Genomic DNA, 22,564 nt, shown 5'->3' with positions numbered 1-22,564 from the left:
TTTACCTGTTTCTGTGTCAGTGACTTATTTTGAAATAAAGTTGATCTTCAAAGGGCAACTTTCCCCAAGCGTGATGGGAAGACTTGGGCAGGTGGCGGTTGTTGTTGTTGGATTTAGCAGAGTTCCTAGATTTTAATATAGTAGTTTCTAATAACCACAGGCAATGTTAATTTGTTGCTTCCTCAATTTTCAACAACAAAAAATAACTTTGTTGCCCCAGACTCAGGGAAGAGTTTCATCATATGACTAATTTAGTCAAAGTATGCATAACCTGTTAATTGGGAAGTTTTTAAAATGCAGACGTCTTTACCAGAGGCATAGTATAATTTGGTGGTGCTAGAAGTGATTGTAATTACATAGAAATAAAAATCAGTGAAAATTAAAAAAATTTTTTGTAGGAAAAAATTCACCTTAGAACAGTAATTAATTTAAAATATAGACACTGAGTGATCTGATCTTTACCAAACTATTGTTAACAGTGACTATAGGGTTCTCCAGAGACACTGGACAGACCCACCGACACCCACACCCATACTCCCAATGCATGCACTAGACACACACACCCACTGACACCCACATAGCCCATATACACACTCTGACACACACATACACACATACCCTGACAAACATACATCTACCCATGTACCCCATATACCCATACTCTGATACACACATATATCCCCATGTACCCCATACACCTATATCCTGACACACACATACCTCCCCATGCATCCCATACACCTATATTCTGACATGCACAACTCACCCACACACACAATAAACATACTAAGACACATACCTCAACATACATACCATATACACACTCTGGCACACACCCACACTATACATGTTCTCTGACACACTGCCCCACTGTATACATATACTCTGACACACACGCACCACTATATACCTATATTCTGACATTCCCCCAATAAATACACCATATATATATATTCTGACACACACCATCCACACACACTATATACACAGTCTGACACACATACCCATACATACCATATACACAGTCTGACACACCCAAACTATATACATATTCTGACACAACCATGCATTATATACATATACTTTGACATACATTGTACACATATACTGACACACAATCCCAAAACACTATGTACACATACTAACACACACACACCCATATACTATATTCACATATCTGATATACACACTCCCACCACACACCACATATATACTCTGACACACAATCTTCACACACCATATTCACATATTCTGATATATACATATACACCATGCTACATACAGATTCTGACACAAACCCACACACATTCAGTATAAACAAATTCTTGACATACACCCCCTCACACTATATACACATCCTCTGACACACACACCAATGCATTATATACACATCTTATAACCCACAGGCACTTCCACTATATCCTCATCCTCTGACACACCCCCCACTATATACGTATACTCTGACACACATACCAGTATATATATATGACATACATTATATACATACACTCTGACACCATACACACATACTATATGCACAGCATATACACATACTGATACACACACCCCACTTTATGCATATACTCTGAACCCCTCCACTAAATATACACACATACACACAAAAACCCCAAAGCACAGCATATGCATATGCTTTGACACAAACACCACACACACCATATACATTCTGACATGCACACATATATATACATACTGACACACACACTATATACACATACTCATACATACACTCTGACAAACTCATCCCACACTACATCATATTCTGATCTACACACCCCCCACACAATATACATACTCTGACACACTGTATTCACATATTCACATATACACCATATATAGATTCTGTGACACAGACCCCCACCCCCCCACTTTATATAAACATACTCTGACATTCTGATGCACACACACTCTACATTTCCTCTGATACACACACACACTATATACATACCTTTTGACTCACATGTTCCCCCTCTATACATGTTCTGACACATACACCCACTTAATACATATCCTGACACACCTCACCATATATATATATACTATTAAACACATACCCAATGTATGCATATACTCTTACACACAGCCTCCCCACTATGTACATGTACTCTGAAACCCCCCAAATATATATTCTGACACACACATTGCCTCACTATGTACTTATCTTCTGACACCCCCTCTATATACATATACTCTGACATGCCTTCCCACTCTATACACATACTCTGACACACACGGTTCCATTATTTACACCCTCTGACACCCACCCACTATATTCCCATATTCTGATACATACACACACCCACACTATATAGTCTTTCCTATACACACACACTATAAACAGTGTGACACATACACCCTATGCATTCTATATACACATCACTGACAAAAACACCACACACCATGTACACATATACTGACACACCTCCCTAAACACACTATACACACTGACATACACAACCCCAACACATACCACATGCATGTACTCTGACACACCTCCCTCATATACCATATCCATATATATATATTTTTTAAACTTATTTATTTCTCTCCACTCCCCCCTCCCCCCAAATTGTCTGTTCTCTGTGTCTATCGCTGCTTGTTCTTTTTTGTCCGCTTCTGTTGTTGTCAGCGGCACGGGAATCTGTGTTGCTTCTTGTTGTGTCAGCTCTCCGTGTGTGTGGCGCCATTCCTGGGCAGGCTGCACTTTCTTACATGCTGGGTGGCTCTCCTTATGGGGCGCACTCCTTGCACGTGGGGCTCCCCTACATGGGGGACACCCCTGTGTGGCACGGCACTCCTTGCGCGCATCAGCACTGCGCATGGGCAAGCTCCACACGGGTCAAGGAGGCCCGGGGTTTGAACCGTGGACCTCCCATGTGGTAGGCAGACACCCTAACCACTGGGCCAGGTCCGCTTCCCTGCATATATTCTTGACACACACATACCTCCCCACACACATCATATACACATATTCTTACACACACCACATACACTCTCTCTGAGGCACACCCAGACACAATATATTCACATATTCTGATACACATATACTCCCACCAACCTACGGACATTCTCCAACACATGCTTGATATAAACATACTCTGATATACATACACCCACACACCATATACACATACTGGCACACATCTCCCATACATTATGTTCACATATTCTGATACACGCACACACACCATCCTATATACATATTCGCTGACACAGACACCGCCTCCACATACTTTATATAAAGCATACTCTGACACGCACAGTGCCACACACTATATACACATACTGACTCAGATATACACTTTATACACATACTCTGACTGACCCACACACCCACTCTCTATATACCCATGTTCTGACATACACACACTCTATACATACTCCAACATGCACTCTAAACACATAACCTGATACACATTTTATACATGTACTTTGACACACACTCATTCTTACAGTATATACATATACCCTGGTGCACACACACACAGTTTTAGTTTGCTAAAAGCTGCTGGGAGCAATACACCGGAAATAGGTTTGTTTTTATAATGGGAATTTATTAGGTTAAAATCTTACAGTTCTGAGGCTGTGAAAATGTCCAAATGAAGGCATCATCAGAAATGCTGTCTTAACGAAGGTCTGCTGGCAATTCTGGACTCCTTCCACGTGGCAAGACTCATGGAGGCATATACCTCTTCTCTGGGTCTTGTTCCTTCAGCTTCTGGCTGCTCCGTCTGTGGCTTCCTCTCTGCTGGGTTCCTCTCTGAGCAACTCGATCCCTTTCTCCATCTCTGTGACTTTTTCTGTGTGTCTGCTGCTTTTAGCCCTCCATTTATAAAGGACTTCAGCAAGAGGTTCAAGACTCACTCTGGGTCATGCCTCACTGACAGAATTCAATGAAAAGCCCCTTAACTGAATACAATCCAGTCAAAGGGTCCCATAGTCACAGGAATGGATTGCTTCAAGAACATGTCCTTTCTGGGGTCCACAAAAAACTTCAAATTGTCACATCCCTACCACAGTGTACATATATACCCTGAAACATCCACACTACACACTTATACTGACACACACAAACCCATTCACTATACACATATTCTGCAATGCACACCACCCATACACACACATTATATACCCATATTCTGAGACACACACCACACATACACCATATACACATGACAATATCCCTCACAATATACACTTATATTCTGGAGTACACACACCCACACACACACTGTATATGCATAACATGACATATACAAATACTCGGAGACACACCCACACACTATATTCACATACTCTGGTACACATAAATACTCCCACACTATATAAACATACTCTGACACACCCATACCCACTCTATTTAGACATACTGACACACACACCACCTACACATATCCCAGTTACTGCAACACCCATATGCCACCTCACAAACACCCCATACACCTACAATGACACATACCCACACCCAATATATGTACCGACACATGCCCACAGCCTGTACATGTATCCTGAGATGCACGTGCATCCCCCCACCCTTACATGCACACCCTCCACCCTGTACATATATATCGATTCAAACACCCTCCACTCTATACACATGTACAGACACCCTACCCACTCTATACACATGTACTCTGACACACACTCCACACTATACACTTATATTCAGAAATAGACTGTATACAGATATTGACACTCATCCGTCCACACACTACATGCACATTCTGATACACCCACTCACCACACACAACCCATGCTCATACCCAGACACACTGTCTCACACACATGATATACACCCACCCCACAACTATGTGCACATACCAGACACCTGTGCCCCCACACATACGGACGCACAAGTATTAAGAGATTTATATGAAAACTGCTCACATGACTGTGAGTATTGGCAAGTCCAAATTCCATAGGTCAGGATGCACAGTGGAAATATCATTAATGTGATGAACTTAACCCAAGAACCTGGCTCTCTGAAGGAGAGAATGAAATTCTTCTTTTTGACTGTTGAAATCATTAGTTCTCCCTTTAAGGTCTCCAAAGGATTGGATGAGGAGACTCCTCTCATTGCTGAAGGCAATCTCCTCTGTTAATTATAAACATAATCAGCCACAGATGCAATCAACTGATTCATGATTTAAATACATGAAATACCCTTCACAGTAGCAATCAGGCCATTACTTGCTTCACCAAACAACTGGAAACCATAAACTGGCCAAGCTGATGCATGAAATTAATTGTCACAATGAGTTACTCTGCTTATTCACTGACACTAAATATTTTCATCAAGTCTTTTTCCTGTGCTGAAGATTTCCCACACATATGTTTATGCCTTTAATACTTAGATGTTAATTTCATTAATTTAGTTAAAAAATGTCTCAATAGTAATAATAACTTATCTGTTGCATATTAGTTTTCTATTTTGCCTTAATAAATTACCACAAACTCAGCTTAAAAAAAAACCACAGAATCATTATTTTATAGTTTAGTAGGTCAGAAATCCAAGAAGGCACTCACTGGACAAAAGCAAGGTGTAGGCAGGTCTGTGCTCCTTTCTAGGAGTCTAGGAGAGAATCTATTTCCTTGCCTTTTCCAAATTCTAGACACCTAAGGTGTTCCTTGATTCACAGTCCCCTTCCTCCATCTTCAAAGCCAGCAACAGACCATTTCTCTGGCCTTCTTTCTTCACATCTCTTTCTCTGACCACAGCTGGGAAAGGTTCTCTGCTTTTGATGATCCATGTGATTAGACTGGGTCCACCTGGGTAACCCAGGATACTTTCCTCATTTGAAGGTCATTAACTTAATCACATCTACAAACTCCCTTTTACAATGTAAGGCAGGAGTTCTTAAACTTTTTTGTTCCATGGACCCCTTTGCCCATCGAGTGAAAACCGCGAACCCCTTACTAAGTCCACACAGTACTGTGTATTATTTAAAAAATATATCACACCCACACCAACATGTTTCCACAAGAATAAGGGTATTTTAAATTTTCAATTCAAGCTCACAGTCCCCCATGAAATCTTTCCATAGACCCCTTGGGGGTCCATGGACCCCTGGTTAAAAACCCCTGAGGTAATATATTCTCAGGTTAAGATATGGACACCTTTGGGGGAGGGCATTATTCTGCCTACCTCACTTACTGAGACTGTCTCCGCACATGACCATAGCAGGCATTAGGCTAGCTGAAAGCTGATAGGCATTGAAAAAGGAAGGAAATGGACACATTCTGATGGCTCTTACTCACTGACTCTGTAGTGGAAATGGGCCAGGTGGTAACTTGGAATGAGATAGGATCTCCTTATTCTCAGCTAGCTATAAGATCCAGTGAAGAATGATGGAGACGGGGATCCTATTCTAGATGAATAAAATCATACAAATCTATGTATAGTCACTCTAGAAACCTAGTTGACAACAGAGAGGAAACATCCCCAAACAGAAGTCTAAATAGGGAAACAGTATAAAGGTCCACAGGCAGAAATGATAGTTGGCATACTGAGTACACTAGGATGATTCTGAAGTTGTGAAGGGATCTATTGTGATTGTTTTCATTCAGTTTCTTTAGGTGTGGGTGAAGGATCTTAAGTCAATTCCACTTAAGAAATGAATGAGCGAAGAAATCTTGGGAAGTGTTCATTCTTCGACTGTTAAGACATGAGTCAGGGAAATTGTTGGCTATTTTGTCTGGAGATGGTTTTATATTGACCAAAAGAGTAGATAAAGGACCAGTGAGTAGAAACCTCTGGGTCATGAACGTAACTTAAAGGAAGAAAGAACTTCATAATAAAAACTATCCACAGACGTAACTCTGTCACTCGGAAGACAATTTCCACTGACTGCATATTGATTTGGCAAAGATATTACAAAAAGGGACTTTTAAGCACTGGGCTAGTAAACTAAATTTAAACTGGTTTAAGATTAATTAAAATTATTTTCAGATTCCTCTCTCTGAGTAAATAATGTTTTGGAAAAGCTGTCCTTACAGTCTTTTAAGAGTGTTGATAAGATATCTGTTTGAGCATGAAATCAGTTTTTCTACATCTATAAAGAAGGAAATAAATATTTATTGAACATCAACTACATGTAAGTGCAAACTATCTTTACAGTAACGATGAAATTATGAAATCATAGTTATTATCCCTTTTTACACTTGGGGAAGAATGAGGCCTCAGAAAATTTAAGTGTCTTGTTAAAGATCAGAAACTTAAAGGTCTGATCCCAAAGCTATTTCTTCTCCCCTAAAATTCCTAGATTTCATGATTGAACTGTAGCTCAATCAGAGTGGGGTAAAACTGCATAAGGCTCACACCTGAATCACACAAACTAAAGTGGAAGGTCTAAGTCATTTTGTCAAATCACAGGTGAGGAAATAACAGAATTCTCCCAAAGTTTAACATTTAGCCGAAGAAAATGGAGTTTAGAATGCATTCTTCATTGCTGTTATAGTTCAGTGTTATATTCATGGTCTCTAGTGTCAAAAATTCTGTACATCAAAGAATCTTAGAATCCAAGAGTTGGAAGGGGCCCTGAATGTCATTTAAGCTATAGGCCTAAAGAACTGACAACTGCTGTACTGCATTGCAATATCAGAAGTTGACCTGTTTAACAGATAACACATATTTTTGCCAGCTATCGCAGTGTCTTGAGGTTGAACACATTTCAAGTTTATTTGATCATCTGGTTATCTTTTATGGGTCTATTTTATTTATTTTTTTGAAATGCTGTCCACAACTGTACAGTACTCTGGGGAAGTGCAGTGACCCTTTTCTATCTTGTGAATTTTTATTGATGTATATAAGGTCACATTAATTTAAAAATCTCACCAGGTTGTTTTATACCCTTTTTAATTTGATGTGGCATTTTGCAGCCAATCAGAGTTGCTGTAGGAAGGTGGATGACTGCAGAAGGAGGTCCTCGCAAGGTCCCTTAACCCTCATATGAATTGGCCAGGCTTGGAGAATGGCTTAGATACTCTGCTCCATTAGTGTCTCAGAGTGGAACAGGCTTTGGAATTCAAACTCACTTTCTCTGAAAAACTCAGAGTCCGCATCTAAGCACGTTCAAAGTAGACAGTTCCTGGCAGGCTAACTTCAGCATACAGACTGCATGGCAAGTAGATCACTGTTCTGGCAGGATCCATTAGGCTAATAGAACTGGCACCAACAAATCTCTGAATCACAAATCCCTGGCATGATTCTGTGCTCACCAAATCACATTTCAGTGATTTCTAGTGTTGCATACTCTTATGGATTGAATCATGTGCCTCCTCCCCACCCCCAAAGACATGTTCTAGTCCTAACTCCTGGTCCTGTGGATGTAAACTCATTTGTAAATAGGATCTTTGAAGAGCCTATTAGTTAAGGTGAGTCCAAACTGAATCATAGTGGCCCTTAACCCAATATTATTGGAATCCTTATATGCAGAGGAAATTTGGACACAGAGTAAGTAGGAGGCAGACAGAAAGTGAGTCAGCCACGTGCTGGAGGCAGACTGCATTACCAATTGCTGGCAAACCACCACCAGAACGCTATAAACTTCAGAGAAAGCACGGCCCCACTGACACCTTGATTTTGGACAACTAGCCTCCAAAACTATGAGACAATAAATTCCTGTTGTTAGTCAACCCACGAGTGGTATTTATTATAGAAGCCCTGGCTAACTAAGACACATGCTATATTTTCTACTGCTGCATACTAAATCATCACAAACCTAGGAGCTTAAAACAATACCCATTCATTAGATCCCAGTTCTCTAGGTCAGAAGTCTGGGCCAGCTTGAGTGAATTCTTTGCTCTGAATCTCACAAGGCCAAAAATCAAGGTGGTGGCTGAACTGGGCTCTAATCTAGGTGCTCTGGGGAAGAATCTGCTGCAGGCTCATTAAGTTGTTGGCCAAATTCCATGTCTTAAGATCCCTGTTTCCTTGCTGACTGTGGGCCAGGGGCCTCTTTCAGCTCCTTAAGGCCACCTAAATTATTTATTTCTCAAGTGATTCCTTCAATCATTACAGCTAGCTACAGAGCATCCAGTCTTCAATTCTCTCCAACTTCTTTTCTGCTACTAGCAGAAAAACAACAGCAACAAAAACTCCTTTTAAAGAGCTCACAGATTAAATCCACTTGGGTAATCTTCCTTTCATAAGGTCTACCTCAGAATGAAAGATTTCTTGCTAAGTGGTCAAGACATACACTTGATTTCTATTGGTCAACTAACTGAGATCCCAAGAGAAGTAGGGATGGTCCTAACACATGCTAAGAAAAAGCCAGTCAAAGCAAGTATAAGATGAATGAAGAAGATGCTTAGAGATGACAGAAACAAAAGATCAAATAGCTTTAAGAAGATTGGAGAGACTAAATTTGGATCCTAACTTGTAGTTCCTAGTTAAAATTCTTCAGGGGCCCCAGTTATAATTCACAACCTTGGATTACATGAGCTACCACATTTTTTATTAAAAAAATTTGTCAGCTTTCTTGAGTTATATTTTCACACTATAACATATACACAGTATAAAACTGATTTTAAGTAAATTTAGAGTGTACAATATTCACTGCAATCTAGTTGTAGAATGTTTCATTACACCCCCCAAAATTCTCTTGTTCACATTCATCTCTGCTCCCACCCACAGGCCTAGGCAACCACTAATCCATAGATCTGCATTTTCTGAAAATTTCATATAAATGGATATATGTGATCTTTTGTCTCTGGTTTCTTTCACTTTGTTTCTGAGGTTCATCCACACACTAGTAAGAATCAGTAGTTAGTTATTTTTAATGACCAAACAGTCACTAAGTCCATTGCATTGATACACCACATTTTATTTATCCAATTGTCAGTTGGTGGACATGGATTTTTTTTTTTCCTCCAGATTTTGGCTTTATGAACAATGCACTCAAAAACATTCACATATAAGTCCTTGTATGTATTAGGGGTAAGGTTTTAGGGTCTTGTGGGAAGTTCATGTTTATCTTTTTAAGAAATTGCCAAACTGTTTTCCAAAGTGGCTATAACATTCTCTCTTCCCTCCAGCAATGTATGACAATTGATAATATTAGTCTTTTTTATTACAGTCACTCTGGGTAGAGGAACTGCTCTTTTTGGGTTTTACTTTGCATTTCACTAATGGGTCATGATGGTGAGCACCTTTTCATGTACCAATAATTATTAGCCTGTTCTATAGTTACTTTGTTGAAATGTCCATTTTATATTTTTCCCATTTTAAAATTGGGTTATCTTCTTACCGAGTTTCAATTCTATATATTCTAGATACAACTTATTTATTAGATATATAATTGTAAACACTTTCTCATAGGCTGTGGCTTGCCTTTTAATTTTCTTAATGGTGCTTTTGAAGCACAAAAGCTTTAAGTTTTATGAAGTTCAATTTATCAATTTCCTCTTTTATGGTTTGTACTTCTGGTATATGTAAAAAATCTTAAGACATAAAAGATTTTATCCTATCTTTTTTTCTATGAGTTTATGACACTTTCATTGAAAATGAACTGATCGTAAATGTAAAGATTATTTCTGGACTTTCTATTCTGTCCTATCGATCTGGATTCCTGTTCTCTATCCAAAACTGCACTGTTTTGACTATTGTAGTTTTATACTAAGTCTTGAAATCAGGTAGTACAGTCCTTCTGGTTTGTTCTTTTTACAAAATTATTTTGGGTATTCTAAATCTTGAAATTCCAAATAAACTTTAGGATCATTTTATCAATTTCTAAAAAGGTAAAAAAGCAAGTTGATAGGATTTGGATAGAGATTGTGCTGAATTTACAGCTCAAATTGAGATTGCCATTTTGACAATAGAGTCTTCCTATTCATGGACAACAGAGTGTCTCACCATTTAGATCTTTTATTTCTCTTAGAAATATTCATAGTTTTAAACATTCAGATCTTTTTACTTATTTTGTTTTTTCCTAAGTATTTTTTTTTCTTTTTGATGTTATTATGATTGAAATTGTTTTCTCAATTTCACTTTTGGATTGCTCAATGCTCATATATAGTAATAAACTTTTTACATGTATATTTTGTATCCTACAACTCTGTTAAATTTGTTATTATTAGTTCTAGGGTTTTTTTTTTTTGGAAATGTTAAGAATTTTCTACATATGCGGCATTAGATTTATTTAACCTACTTGAAGTATGTTACTTGACTACCCTTAAGAAATGAAAAGAGACAGTAGGGCACATTAGGAGTTAGGTAGAGTAAGGAGTCTAGGATAACTCCTTGATTCCGACTTGTGAGACTAGGTAAAATTCAGAGAAACAGCCTAGAGAGCCAGTTTGTGCACTAAACTAAATAGTTCCTTTTCAGGTAAGACTGAAATACTTGCTAAAAATGGTTCAAACTGTTTCTATGACTAGAGATTACTAATTTGTAACTCAACACAAAAGCCATTAGCTTGAAAAGTCAAGTATGGGGCTATAAAAATAACCCATGCAATTTAGGCTATAATAAAAATATCTTATCTAGATCACGGGATTTATAAACACTCAATTATTAGATCACAAATCTGATTAGAAGATGAAGCATGACAAAAGAGGGAGAATAGGAAAATAAAAAAGCCATTTCATATGAGAAATTTAAAATGTTAGTTGTTGGGATGCAAACTCTTCTGTGGCAAACCAAGATTTCTAGATTGTGCTATAGTCACAAATGCCTTGTGTCAGTGGCATTCAAGAAATAAAGAAAAGGGCCACGAGTACTACATATGAATCAGCTTAAAGCGTACAGTCAAGGGAACCTGAAATGCTTGCATTGAGAAGATGTTAAGGAATAAGTCTTAAATCTCCACAGAGGTAGGCATATCTATCCACCTCTGACTAGTTACCCAAAAATTATAACTCAAGTCTAAAACTGACAAGTGTTACTTTTTTCTTCTAAGGGTGTAGCATAATTCTTACCAGTGAAAATAAGCAAGTTGAACTGCTGGGAAAGAAAAGAAATATTAAAAGCTTATGTCAGTTATCCTGGGGTATCACGGGTGATAGCATAGTTTTTTGTTAAACAGAGATGGCCAAAGCCAATTTATATATAGGAAAAAAATGTATATTTATATTCCGAAAAGGCAATACAGAATTTTTAACAAAACGTGATAAAAGTACTGTGTTACATACAATTGGTGAAAACAGTGATATCACATATATTTTTAAAACATGCAGCATATTAACTAAAGGGCTTAAATAATAATATACAACTTTTTGTTATCAGCCATACCAAGTTTGATGATTAGAATTAGGAAGCAGTGATTTAAGCATTTTGCATCTTAACATGATTCTCATATATACATTCTATAGTTTCAGTTATATTTTAGTAATTTGGTTTGGGTGGTCATAGAAACGTTGCTTCCTATTTAATTTATGGCAAATCAGCTCTCAGTTATGTGTTTTCATCAGGAAATAATCATAATTTTATGAGGAAGATGTCTAAAGGTATGGCATATGGGTGTGTATGTATGTAGGTAAGTATATGTGTGTACGCATATATATACATATATATACATATATATACATAAATTTAGTAGTCATTTCTGGTTTCTACCAAGTATCCAGTCTTCCCTTTTCCCTTCCCTTTCCTAACAGTATTCAAACATTTAGCTTTCCACCCTAGTCCATGGAACCCACGTGATTTTGGGAAAAGCTGATCATACCCCTGAAGGTAGGCCCTGTCTGGCTGGAGTAATCACAGCCCATTATTACCAGAAAGCAACCTATCAACATATCATTCCTGGTTCAATAGTAGATAAGCAGAGCATTTGGGTATATGCTATTACAAATAGGACATTATCTCCTGGATGTAAACTTTTACTATTGTTCTCTAAGAAAACTGAAGACTAATATCATTTCTCCTTTAGAGTACTGTAAAAGAAACATGCCTAACTATAAATTCAAAGATTGTATGGACACACCAAAAAGCCCTAAATGCTGTTCTTATTCATCTCAAAGAGAAGAAAGCATCCCTGAGGTTTCACTGGCCATTAACCCAAGTTCTTATTCTTTAAAATGTAGTTAAGGTAAAATTGTTCTCACTGTATTAAAATAGTAGGAAAGATTTGTACAGCTCAAAGATGGACTGCTCTAGTTCTAAATCCATTCAGCTATTAAAGATTCTTTTTCCTTTCTGCCTTGGAAAAGTTAAATATCTTCATAAAGTCAAAAATGTTTATTTCTAAAAACAATTCAGTGATTTAAATATCCTTTATGAACAAGATTACCACTAATCTTCTAACAGGATGAAGAAAATTGAGCTTAAATATGTCTCATCTAGCTATTCATAGAATATCTCATACTTTGATAGAAAAGGTAGTTTTTCCATGAGGAATCAAGATATCTTTGTCTCTTACAGTTCAAACTCTTCAATATACTGCAATGTAATAAAGGTCTTGTAGGAGGGAGCGGTGAGAGGGTGGCTCAGATTCTTTTTTGAAAATCAAGTGAACTGGTCTATTTAACTTAGTCTCTATTAACATTTACAATCTTCAAATTCTAATTTAAGGTTCAATATGTGGTCTTCCCATTCAAAAGAGCAGCTACAATAGCTTAACAAAAGAAGCAGTAATTCTTGTATTTTACCTTATTTTTTTTAAAAACTCACAAAACAAAATGCTATAAAATTTGTGTTTCTAATGAATGAAAATCTAAGTTTATGACTATATACATAGAAATACATAATATTGGAATTAAATATTTTTTGAATTAAATATTGGAATTAAATATTTTAAAATATAATGCCTATGTTTCTCATACACTTATCGTTTCCTTGGCAGTTCACATCTGTATAAATTCTATAATCATTCTTTAATAAATACTAAAAAATTTTAACAAAAAAATTTTCAATTTAACTCATCCAACTGCTCCAAAGATCTTTATAGACTAGAATCACTGCCATCTGATGGTTCCAGTAATATATAATAATAAAATGAGCAAAATATATATATAAAAAAAAAACCAACAACATTCATTATAACGTAAAACACAATGTTAATTTTATAAGTTATAGCAATAAAAATTAGGAGAAAAACTCAACATTTGTCCACAAATATTCAGTACTTAGCAAGTTATAAAAATTTACAGTGTTCTTTCACAAAAGCCCTTTAAATGATTTTTCTAGATTTTCTCTGGTGATCAGTTTTAAAGGCACTACATCTATAAATTTAAGCAAAAGTCTTCAAATACAAGGAAATACAGATATATGGCTAAATAGCACAACTACAAATAGCTAAACAATTCTATAAAGGAGAGAAGATATCACTGAAAATTTTAGTATCGCAGATATATGCATAGTTTTTACATGCAGATATATATATATTTGCCATTTAGGTCCATGCTTTAACTGCTGAAAGATGGCACATACTCACTGCCTGCAGAAGAGCAAATGCAGGAAAATAAGTATTTAATGAGAAGACTGGCCATTTACTAAGTTTGAAAATCAAAAGCATTTGCAACATTTTCTATATAGATTTAGTGCTATGTTTATAGACACTAAAGTTACAGTCTGAGTCTTCTTTTATTCAAAGAAAGTAAATTGAGAAGGTCCACTTGATTGCAGATATTAAAGTTACTGGTAGTAGACTCTTGCGCTCATGTTATGTTTTATGAAACTGTCCACTGGAAAAGATAAAAATATAGAGAGAATAGTCAATTTTATTCAAAGTCATGTAACAATATTCCAGTGAACAAACAGGTAAAAAGAAAGAGGAATACAGAAAGGCAAAATGATCTGTGTGATTAGGAGCTATTAATCATATTTTACATTACAGTCAAAAGTCTGAAGTAAAATGTATCATGGTTTAAAAGGCAAAGAAGTAAAGCAAAAAATCCAAGCAGATCAATGGTAGCTAGATCCCATTCAATAATTAATAAATGGAAGAAATTTAGAAAGTAAAAACAAAAACAAAAAGCCTTAAAAAAAAAAAAAGAGCCATAAAACTACAAAACCAAAATAAAGAATTTCATGGAACCAAGATATGATAGAAATTAATTAAAAAATGGTTTGGTGAAGTCTTTTCCTTGCTTGAGTATACAAAATGCTCCATTTGTCATCCTGTTTAACCGTGCTTATTATATCTGTGATAGTAGTCATTGGGAAAGGTCTCTTGAGAGTGTTTCATAAATACATCCATGGAATTTTACTAGGTATAATGTATAATTTAAAAATCTATATTTAAACAGGTTTTGAAAATTTAGAGTTAAACCAAATAAACTTGCTTTTTTAAAATTGTGGAATCCTTAGAGATTTTATTATTTTGCCCCTTTTAATCTTTAAAAAGGAAATTCAGTATACAATATATAATTTAGGATTTTAAAGATTTTTGACCATGGGACTCTGTTTCCACAACACATCTCTTAGGCAGTGATTCTCAATCAGGCTTCACTTTAGTCTCTTAGGGAGCTTGAAAAAGTCCTGATGGCTAAACCCCACTCTCAAGAGTTTCTGACTGGTTTATGGTAGAGTCCCAAGGATCAGCCTTTTTTGAAAGTTCCCCATGAGACTCTAATGTGCTGCCAAAATTTAGAGTCATTTCCCTAGAGGACTGCCTCTGCTCTTGTACTGATATATCCTGTACTGATGTTAACTGCATCTGGATGTGGTCATCACACTGTACTGTTTAAGGTAAGGCTGTCTTTCCAGAAGACGGATGGTCTTTCCATGCCAGTCACTCTGGGAAGAAGCAAAGCTAGTTGGAGACATGAAGACAAGGAAAGAAAAGGTTCTCCCCTTAACTGTGGAGCCTAATTAGGAGGAATCTAGCTATTATATTGGACACTCCAGGCCAATACTCAGAATAGGCTGGATAAGTAGTCCTTAAAGGACCTTAAGGGGTTTGAGGATTAAGGTACTTAATCTTGAATTGTATTTTCCTTTCTGTTAAACCTGAGCCCCTAGAAATGTATTTTGAGCTTCACTGTATGCTTCTGATGTGCAGTGCAGGTTGTCAAGGGAAAATAAGCATGACCTTTGAAGCTAGTGTTGGGGCAGAGGTGACTGGAAATACTCCAAGGGAAAATGACTCACGGTAGGCAAAAGTAGTGGTTTATGTGAGTGAGCCACTCTTCTCCTGGAGAAAATCCTTCCGCTGCCTGCCTTGATGGCCCTGAAGGTCATTTTATTAAGGGGATCAGAGAGATTTCTTAACAAGAATAGTACATAAAGAAAAAAAGGCAATAAATTTAAATTGGGAAAGTCTTTTATTCTGAGCACCTCTGGGGGGACCAGTAGCAATATAAGGCCTCACTTATTTTTAATATATAGGCTTCAGGGTATAGAAGTTTCAGTTTTAATTAAGAAAGCCCCTTTCTTTCTTAGAGTTTAAAAATGTTAAATCTATTAGATTAGTAAGTATCTTAATTCTGACTAAATGTAGATTAAAGTATCTTTTTCTTTTAGCAGTATATGTGACATTGATCAAATCAGTTTCTTCTACTGTGATATAGATCTCAATATCACTACAGTGTTTGCTTTTAAGAACCCTTTATAGGGAAGCAGATGTGGCTCAAGCAATTGGGCTCCCATCTACCATATATGAGGTCCACAGTTCGATTCCCAGGGCCTCCTGGTGAAGGCAAGATGGCATGTTGGCCTGTGCAGGAGTGCTGGGCCACACGGCCTGCTGGCCAGTACAGGAGTGCTGGCCTGTGCAGAGAGCTGGTGCAGGACGACACAACAAAGAGACACAGAGGAGAAACAATAACAGCCATAGCAGACCAGGGAGTTAGGGTGGTACAAGAGAGTAAGTGCCTCTCTCCCACTCTGCAAGGTCCCAGGATCAGTTCCCAGTGCCATTTAAAGAGAAAACAAGCAGACACAGAAGAACACACAGCAAATGTACACAGAGAGCAGACAGGGAGGGCAAAACAATGAGGAGGGTGAGAGAAATAAATAAATCTTTAAAAAAAAACAAAAAAAACCTATATAGAATAAACCTGATGCCACAGATCTTTATATCAATTAAATATTAAAGGAAACCAATCACACTTCTGATAAAAGATCTGAGCTTACATCTTTCAATTGTTCTTTTTTGCACTCAATTTATTCTATCTTATTTTGGAGTATATAAAAACATAAGCAAAATGGTCAAAGCTAGTTACCTTTATTGAAACCAATTATTTTATACAGTGTTAAAAATTTCCATAAAAATCTGTTTTCTTTTAATATCATTAAATTAAATTACATGAAGTAATAAACAAAGGTAAGATACAAAAAGATAACTCTCTCTATACGATATTCCTGAGCCAGAATCATCTCTGTTCAAGCAGCTTCTAAATGGCCTGCCCCATAAATTAGGGATTGTTGGGGACTGAATCACGTCTCCTATAAAAGGAATGGTCAGGTCCCAACTCCTGGTGCTATGAGTGTGAAGCCATTTGTAAAAGAATCTTTAAAGATGTTATTATTTGAATGAGGGTAGGCCTTAATCCACAATGGCTAAAGTCCTTTTAAGCAAAGAAAGTTGGACACAGAAAGAAAAGCCACAGTCAGGTGCCAAAAGCTGGAAGTGAGCAGAACCCAGAAGAGAAAGGAGGAGATGTTGCCATATTTTTATGTGGCAGAAAAGTCGAGGACCAAGGATCACTGGCAGCCAGCCCCAGAACGCCACATTCTTGCTGACACTTCGATTTGGGACTTCTCCTAGACTCAAAACCCTAAGCCAATAAATTTCCATGATTAAGCCAACCTATTGTAAGGCACTTGTTTTAGCAGCAGGGAAACTAAAACAGGAATGAGCGTGTGAATATATATATTTTTTGATACCAAAACAAAACTGAATTGGTAAGATAGTGAATTGGCTAAAAAAAATAGTACTAATAAATCAAACGTTGAGTAAATATAAATGACTGAAATGAAGGACCTTCTCTCTTTCACAGGTATACTTAAGGAAGGAATTTCCTTTAAAAATGGACCAAAGAATAAAATCTAAGTCATTATTTTCCTGAGTATTAATGTATAAAATAAAACTTTATAGTCCTGCTAGACTTTAAGGATCCTCAAATTCATGGGTCTGTTTTAATTTGCATCATTATATCCTCAAAGCCTAGAGAGGCAATCACTACAAGGCATGTAGGTGGTGTCACACTCACATCTGTGCACCCTATTGTCTATATTAAGATTTATGTAACTATGAACGACAAAGGAAAGATCAGATTTCAAATCATTGGGCAAATAGCAGAATTTATAGTGTGAGCTGATTTAAGAAGATTGATGTATAGATAGCTTTTAGAAATGATGTCTGTCGAAGTGACACTAGATTTGCGGTGATTTTTAATTTCTTCTTTATATTTTTCAATATTGCTTCAATTTTCTACCTATTTAAGATTTGTATTGGGAATTAAGATATAGTGTTAAAATAGGAGAAAAATCAATTTTCATTTTGGGAAAAACAAAAGCAAATTTATTCCAATTAATGTTAAAATAAACCAATACTTTTTCCAATGCTTTTTAATTAATTCACAATTTTCTGATAATGTATTTTCAGGGGGCATTATTAAATGGATTGCTACTTAAGTTTTTAAAAATACTTGTTAAATTAAATCTTCAGTGTATTTTAATACTTACTCTAAGTCCACCTTCTGGTGGGGGTCCAGTTGTAGTGATTTGTTTTTCTAATCTTTCCTTTTTCTTTCTCTTTTCTTCCACAGATTGAACATTCAAAATGCCCCGAGATGCAGCCTTTAAGAAATTTGTCAGGGTATTTAAAAAAAAAAAAAAGAAAGAAAGAAAAAAAAAGAAAAGAAAGGCAGTATCTAATATCCAAAAGGTGCTCTGGCTGGCTTTGTTTTTAATAACAAAGAATTAGCCTTATAAAAATTAGCCTTACAACAGCCTTACAAAAAACCCAAAACATACTTCTTCACTGAGTATTTTGCAAGCAAACAAATTTTCCCCCTAAACTTACTTCACCTTCGTGTTTCATAAGTTCAGTTATTTTATGCTAAGGAAGTATATATTTAAAGGCACATTTCAACCTACAGAATACACTTGTAAGTTAATTTTCATACATTAAATGATATAAATATATTCCTACAATTTATAGAAACAACATGGAAATCATTTTGGAAAATGACTACTTTATAATAATAATATAAACATGTAGGTTATCAAATACTCTAGACTAGAAAATACTACTAGTAATAGACAGCTATGGAAAATTAAGTACAAACTTTATCTAAATAGAATTTTATTTTTAATCTCACCTCCCTCTGTCTTCTCTCTGCAGCTTCTGCAAGTTTTGCTCTTTTCTCTTCCTAATGAAAATGTGTAATACAATATGTTTTACAATAAAATCACACATTATCATGGATAAATTATATACCTATTTCTTATAGGTAATATAATGGTTTACAAAAATATTTAATATTGGCCCAAAATGTCCCACTAAGAATGCCACCATTTAAAACATTTATAAAATAGTCAACTTTCTGAATTTCATCTCTCAATCAACATATCAAATAAGCAAATGCTAAGACAAAAATATGAAGAATGAAAGGGTTGCCCTATAAAATACTATTCACTTTAAAAGAAGGGCTTTACAACTAAAAATAAAACATAATGATAATTAGAAAAAGGGCTTAGAAGCTAGCTGGGGCAAAAAACAAATGACTTTAAATAATATAAAAGGAGGAAAATACAGGGTTTGATACTGCCAGTTAGAAAGGAATTTGGAAGAGGCTGATATTTTCAGGAAAGGTTCATGAATAAACTTCCCTTCATTGTATAGGAAGGGAAGGATTGGAGTAAATTTATGAGTGTTTCATGTTGGAAAACAATGAATATTATTTTTTATATGCTAAATACTACTTACTTATAAAATCTTTAAATATATACGAATGTAAGCAGCATTCTCTTAGGCGCTGGCTTACTTACCTATGTGGGCACACAGACAAATATAATCAAATAATTACATTTTGTCCGATGGTAGTTCAGTGCTTTGTGGAAATACAAAGAATAGTGTGGTGGATAAGTAAAGGGACGATGAATGGGTGGTGGAGTAAGGGGATCTATTTAACTTTAGGAGGTCAGGAAAAGCCTGATAAGAGGACACTAAAGCAAGGATCCCCAGAAAGAAAAAGAAGGAACCATGTGGTTATCTGAGGGAAGAGGGTTTAGGAAGGAGGGAGGGGCATTAACAAATGCTGACAGGTTGGTAGTTTATCAGCAGCTGGATAAACAGCTGCTGTTTAGAATTAACATTTAAAAGCAACAACAGCAACCAAGACAAAATGAACTTTTCCTTATCAACTTATCAGGTCATTTTTAGTACCCATAATCAAGTGACTGAAAGGAGTTAATGTTCTTCCCTAAATACCTAGTTTTCTTCCATTAATTTTTATCCAAATGGGTGAGAAGAGAGGAATTTAGGTTTTCTACGTCATCAACTCTCTGTAAGGAGAGCTAACGAAAAGATGCTGTTAATAACAGAAGGCTACAAAAAATATAAATGTATTGTACCAGTTACATTTGAATTTCAGATAAACAATGATTTTTAATATTATATGGGGCCAACGTATTAAAGATGTATTCCTTGTTGATTTGAAATTCAAATTTAACTGTGCGTCCTGTATTTCTCTTCGCTACATTTGGCAACCTTACAACCTGTACGCTCTGTACTAACATAACACATTTTTTAAAAAATACGAAACAGATAAAGGGAAAGCAACGATTAATAAAATATCCAAAAAAAGGCAGGCCTATATGCGACTTTATTGAGCACCTTCTTTAAACAGTTGGTACAGACACAGGAAAATGCACATCTCCTAAAACGCTAAACACTTCAGTTCACCGAGGAGGAGGATCTCTGGCACCCTGACTCCATCTACCGCATCTCCAAGAGCCGCACAGCGCTGCCTGCGCCCGCCTGCGCCCTACCAACTCCCCAAGCAGCCGAAGGCGGCGGTGGAGAAAAAGACGCGGAGTCGCCTTTGAACAACTTTTGTTACGAAAGTGGAGAAACCGACGAGAAGGCAGCGGCCCCAACGACACCGGGGCACATCCACACGCCCTCTCCACCAGGGTCCCTCCGCCCGGAGCCCCCACGTCCAACCGCCCGCCCGGCGGTGGCAGCTCCACGTCCCGGCGCGCCCCTCACGGGGACAGGTGCGCGCGCTGCGCGCCGGCGGCCGCGGGGACGCGGCCCTACTCACCGGGTCCGGCGAGGGAGGCTCAGCCTCCCCGGGGCAAGGAAAACACAGCCCCATGGGCACAGCGGTCGAGGACCCTTACCGGGCCCGCCCGGACCCAGGCGGCGGGTACTGCCGGGTTAGACGCGCGTCCCAGGCCTTCCTGCTCGCCCCGCCCCCACCCCGGCCTGCGAATTTGTTCGGCTCCTCCCCGCGCCCCTCCAGCGGCAACGCTCCGCCCCCACCCCGGCCCCGCAGCTGAGCCGGGCTCGGGTTCCCAGCAGCAACGCCCCGCCCCCGCAGCGTCCCAAGCGTCTCGGCCCCGCCGCCGGGCGCTTCCTGACTCCACCCACCAACCCCGCGGCCACGCCCCACTCTGACCTCTCCTGGCTTCGCCGCTCACAGACCCGCCGCGCCCAGCGAGCGCCAGTCGGGCAGAGAAGGCCTACTAGGTCCAGGAGACACCTGCTGCAGGGGCCGTGCAGGGAAGCGACGGGAAAGCTTGGCTATGGGTCCAAAGCTTTTCCCAGTTCCCACTGCTCTCATTTATAAATTAGCGATACGACGGGATGATGGATTGTGTATGCCACCTGTGTAGTGGGATGGGACTCTGGCCTCCAAGAAATTAAAGCTGAAATTGCCGAGTTCACACCTGCACCCTTTGCCATCTTAGTTCCTCTCAGTATTGTTTCACTTGAGATAGAAGAACATGAAATCGATCACGATGTTTTTGAATCCTGCCTCATGAATGTTGCTTTCCTTGAGATTCCCACTAGTTTTTTGTGTTTGGGCATCACATATGACTCCAAGGAGAATAATATTTTGTTTCTTCAGAAGTATTTAATGGAGTGCTTCTCAAGATTTAATAGATAAGAATCATCTGGGCATCTCATTAAAATGTGGGTACTGAATTAGTAAATGTGGGTTGGAAACAGTCCTCAGTTCTAAAATGCTACCAGGTGGTACTGATTTTTACCTATATTAGTCTTTTTAATTTTTTTCTTGCATTATATTATTCCTGTTAGTTGGAAAATTTTCCATTACAAAAAGTTTAGATGTAAAGTGCCAATTTACTCCTTACAAACCACTGTACGCAGTTTAATGTATTTTCTCCCAGCTATATTTTTATGGATGTATAATTTACATATATTGTGCACCCATTTTAATTATACAGTTCGCTGACTTTTGAAAAATGTATATTCCTGTAGTTACCAACACAATCAAGATATAAACTACTTCCATCAGCCCCAACATTCTCTTGTGCCCATTCCCAGTCACTACTCTATCCACATTCCTAGCTCCTGGCAACCACTGACCTGCTGAATGGAATAATATTTCATGTAACTGTAGCAGTTTGATATGGTTATGAATTCCGAAAATAGATATTGGATTATGCTTGTAGGAAGATGGCAAACTTCTA

At 37.6% G+C, this 22,564-nt stretch overlaps 1 protein-coding gene across 1 annotated transcript; it reads right to left on the bottom strand.

Annotated features, from left to right (window-relative positions):
• Nucleotides 1-12,057: 12,057 nt before the first annotated feature.
• On the bottom strand, nt 12,058-21,445 carry SVIP (small VCP interacting protein). Its single transcript, XM_004475227.5, has 4 exons — nt 21,169-21,445; nt 19,222-19,272; nt 18,584-18,697; nt 12,058-14,637 (listed from the first exon to the last, which is right to left on the bottom strand). The coding sequence occupies exons 1-4, from the start codon at nt 21,220-21,222 to the stop codon at nt 14,623-14,625; spliced, it is 234 nt and encodes a 77-aa protein (XP_004475284.1). The 5' UTR covers nt 21,223-21,445; the 3' UTR covers nt 12,058-14,622.
• Between the last annotated feature and the right edge of the window lie 1,119 nt (nt 21,446-22,564).

This window comes from Dasypus novemcinctus, chromosome 10 (genome assembly GCF_030445035.2).
Source record: "Dasypus novemcinctus isolate mDasNov1 chromosome 10, mDasNov1.1.hap2, whole genome shotgun sequence".
In the NCBI taxonomy this organism is placed as follows: Eukaryota; Metazoa; Chordata; class Mammalia; order Cingulata; family Dasypodidae; genus Dasypus; species Dasypus novemcinctus.
Note: the sequence above shows the minus strand (reverse complement) of the source record. Positions and strands in the feature narration are given on the sequence as shown.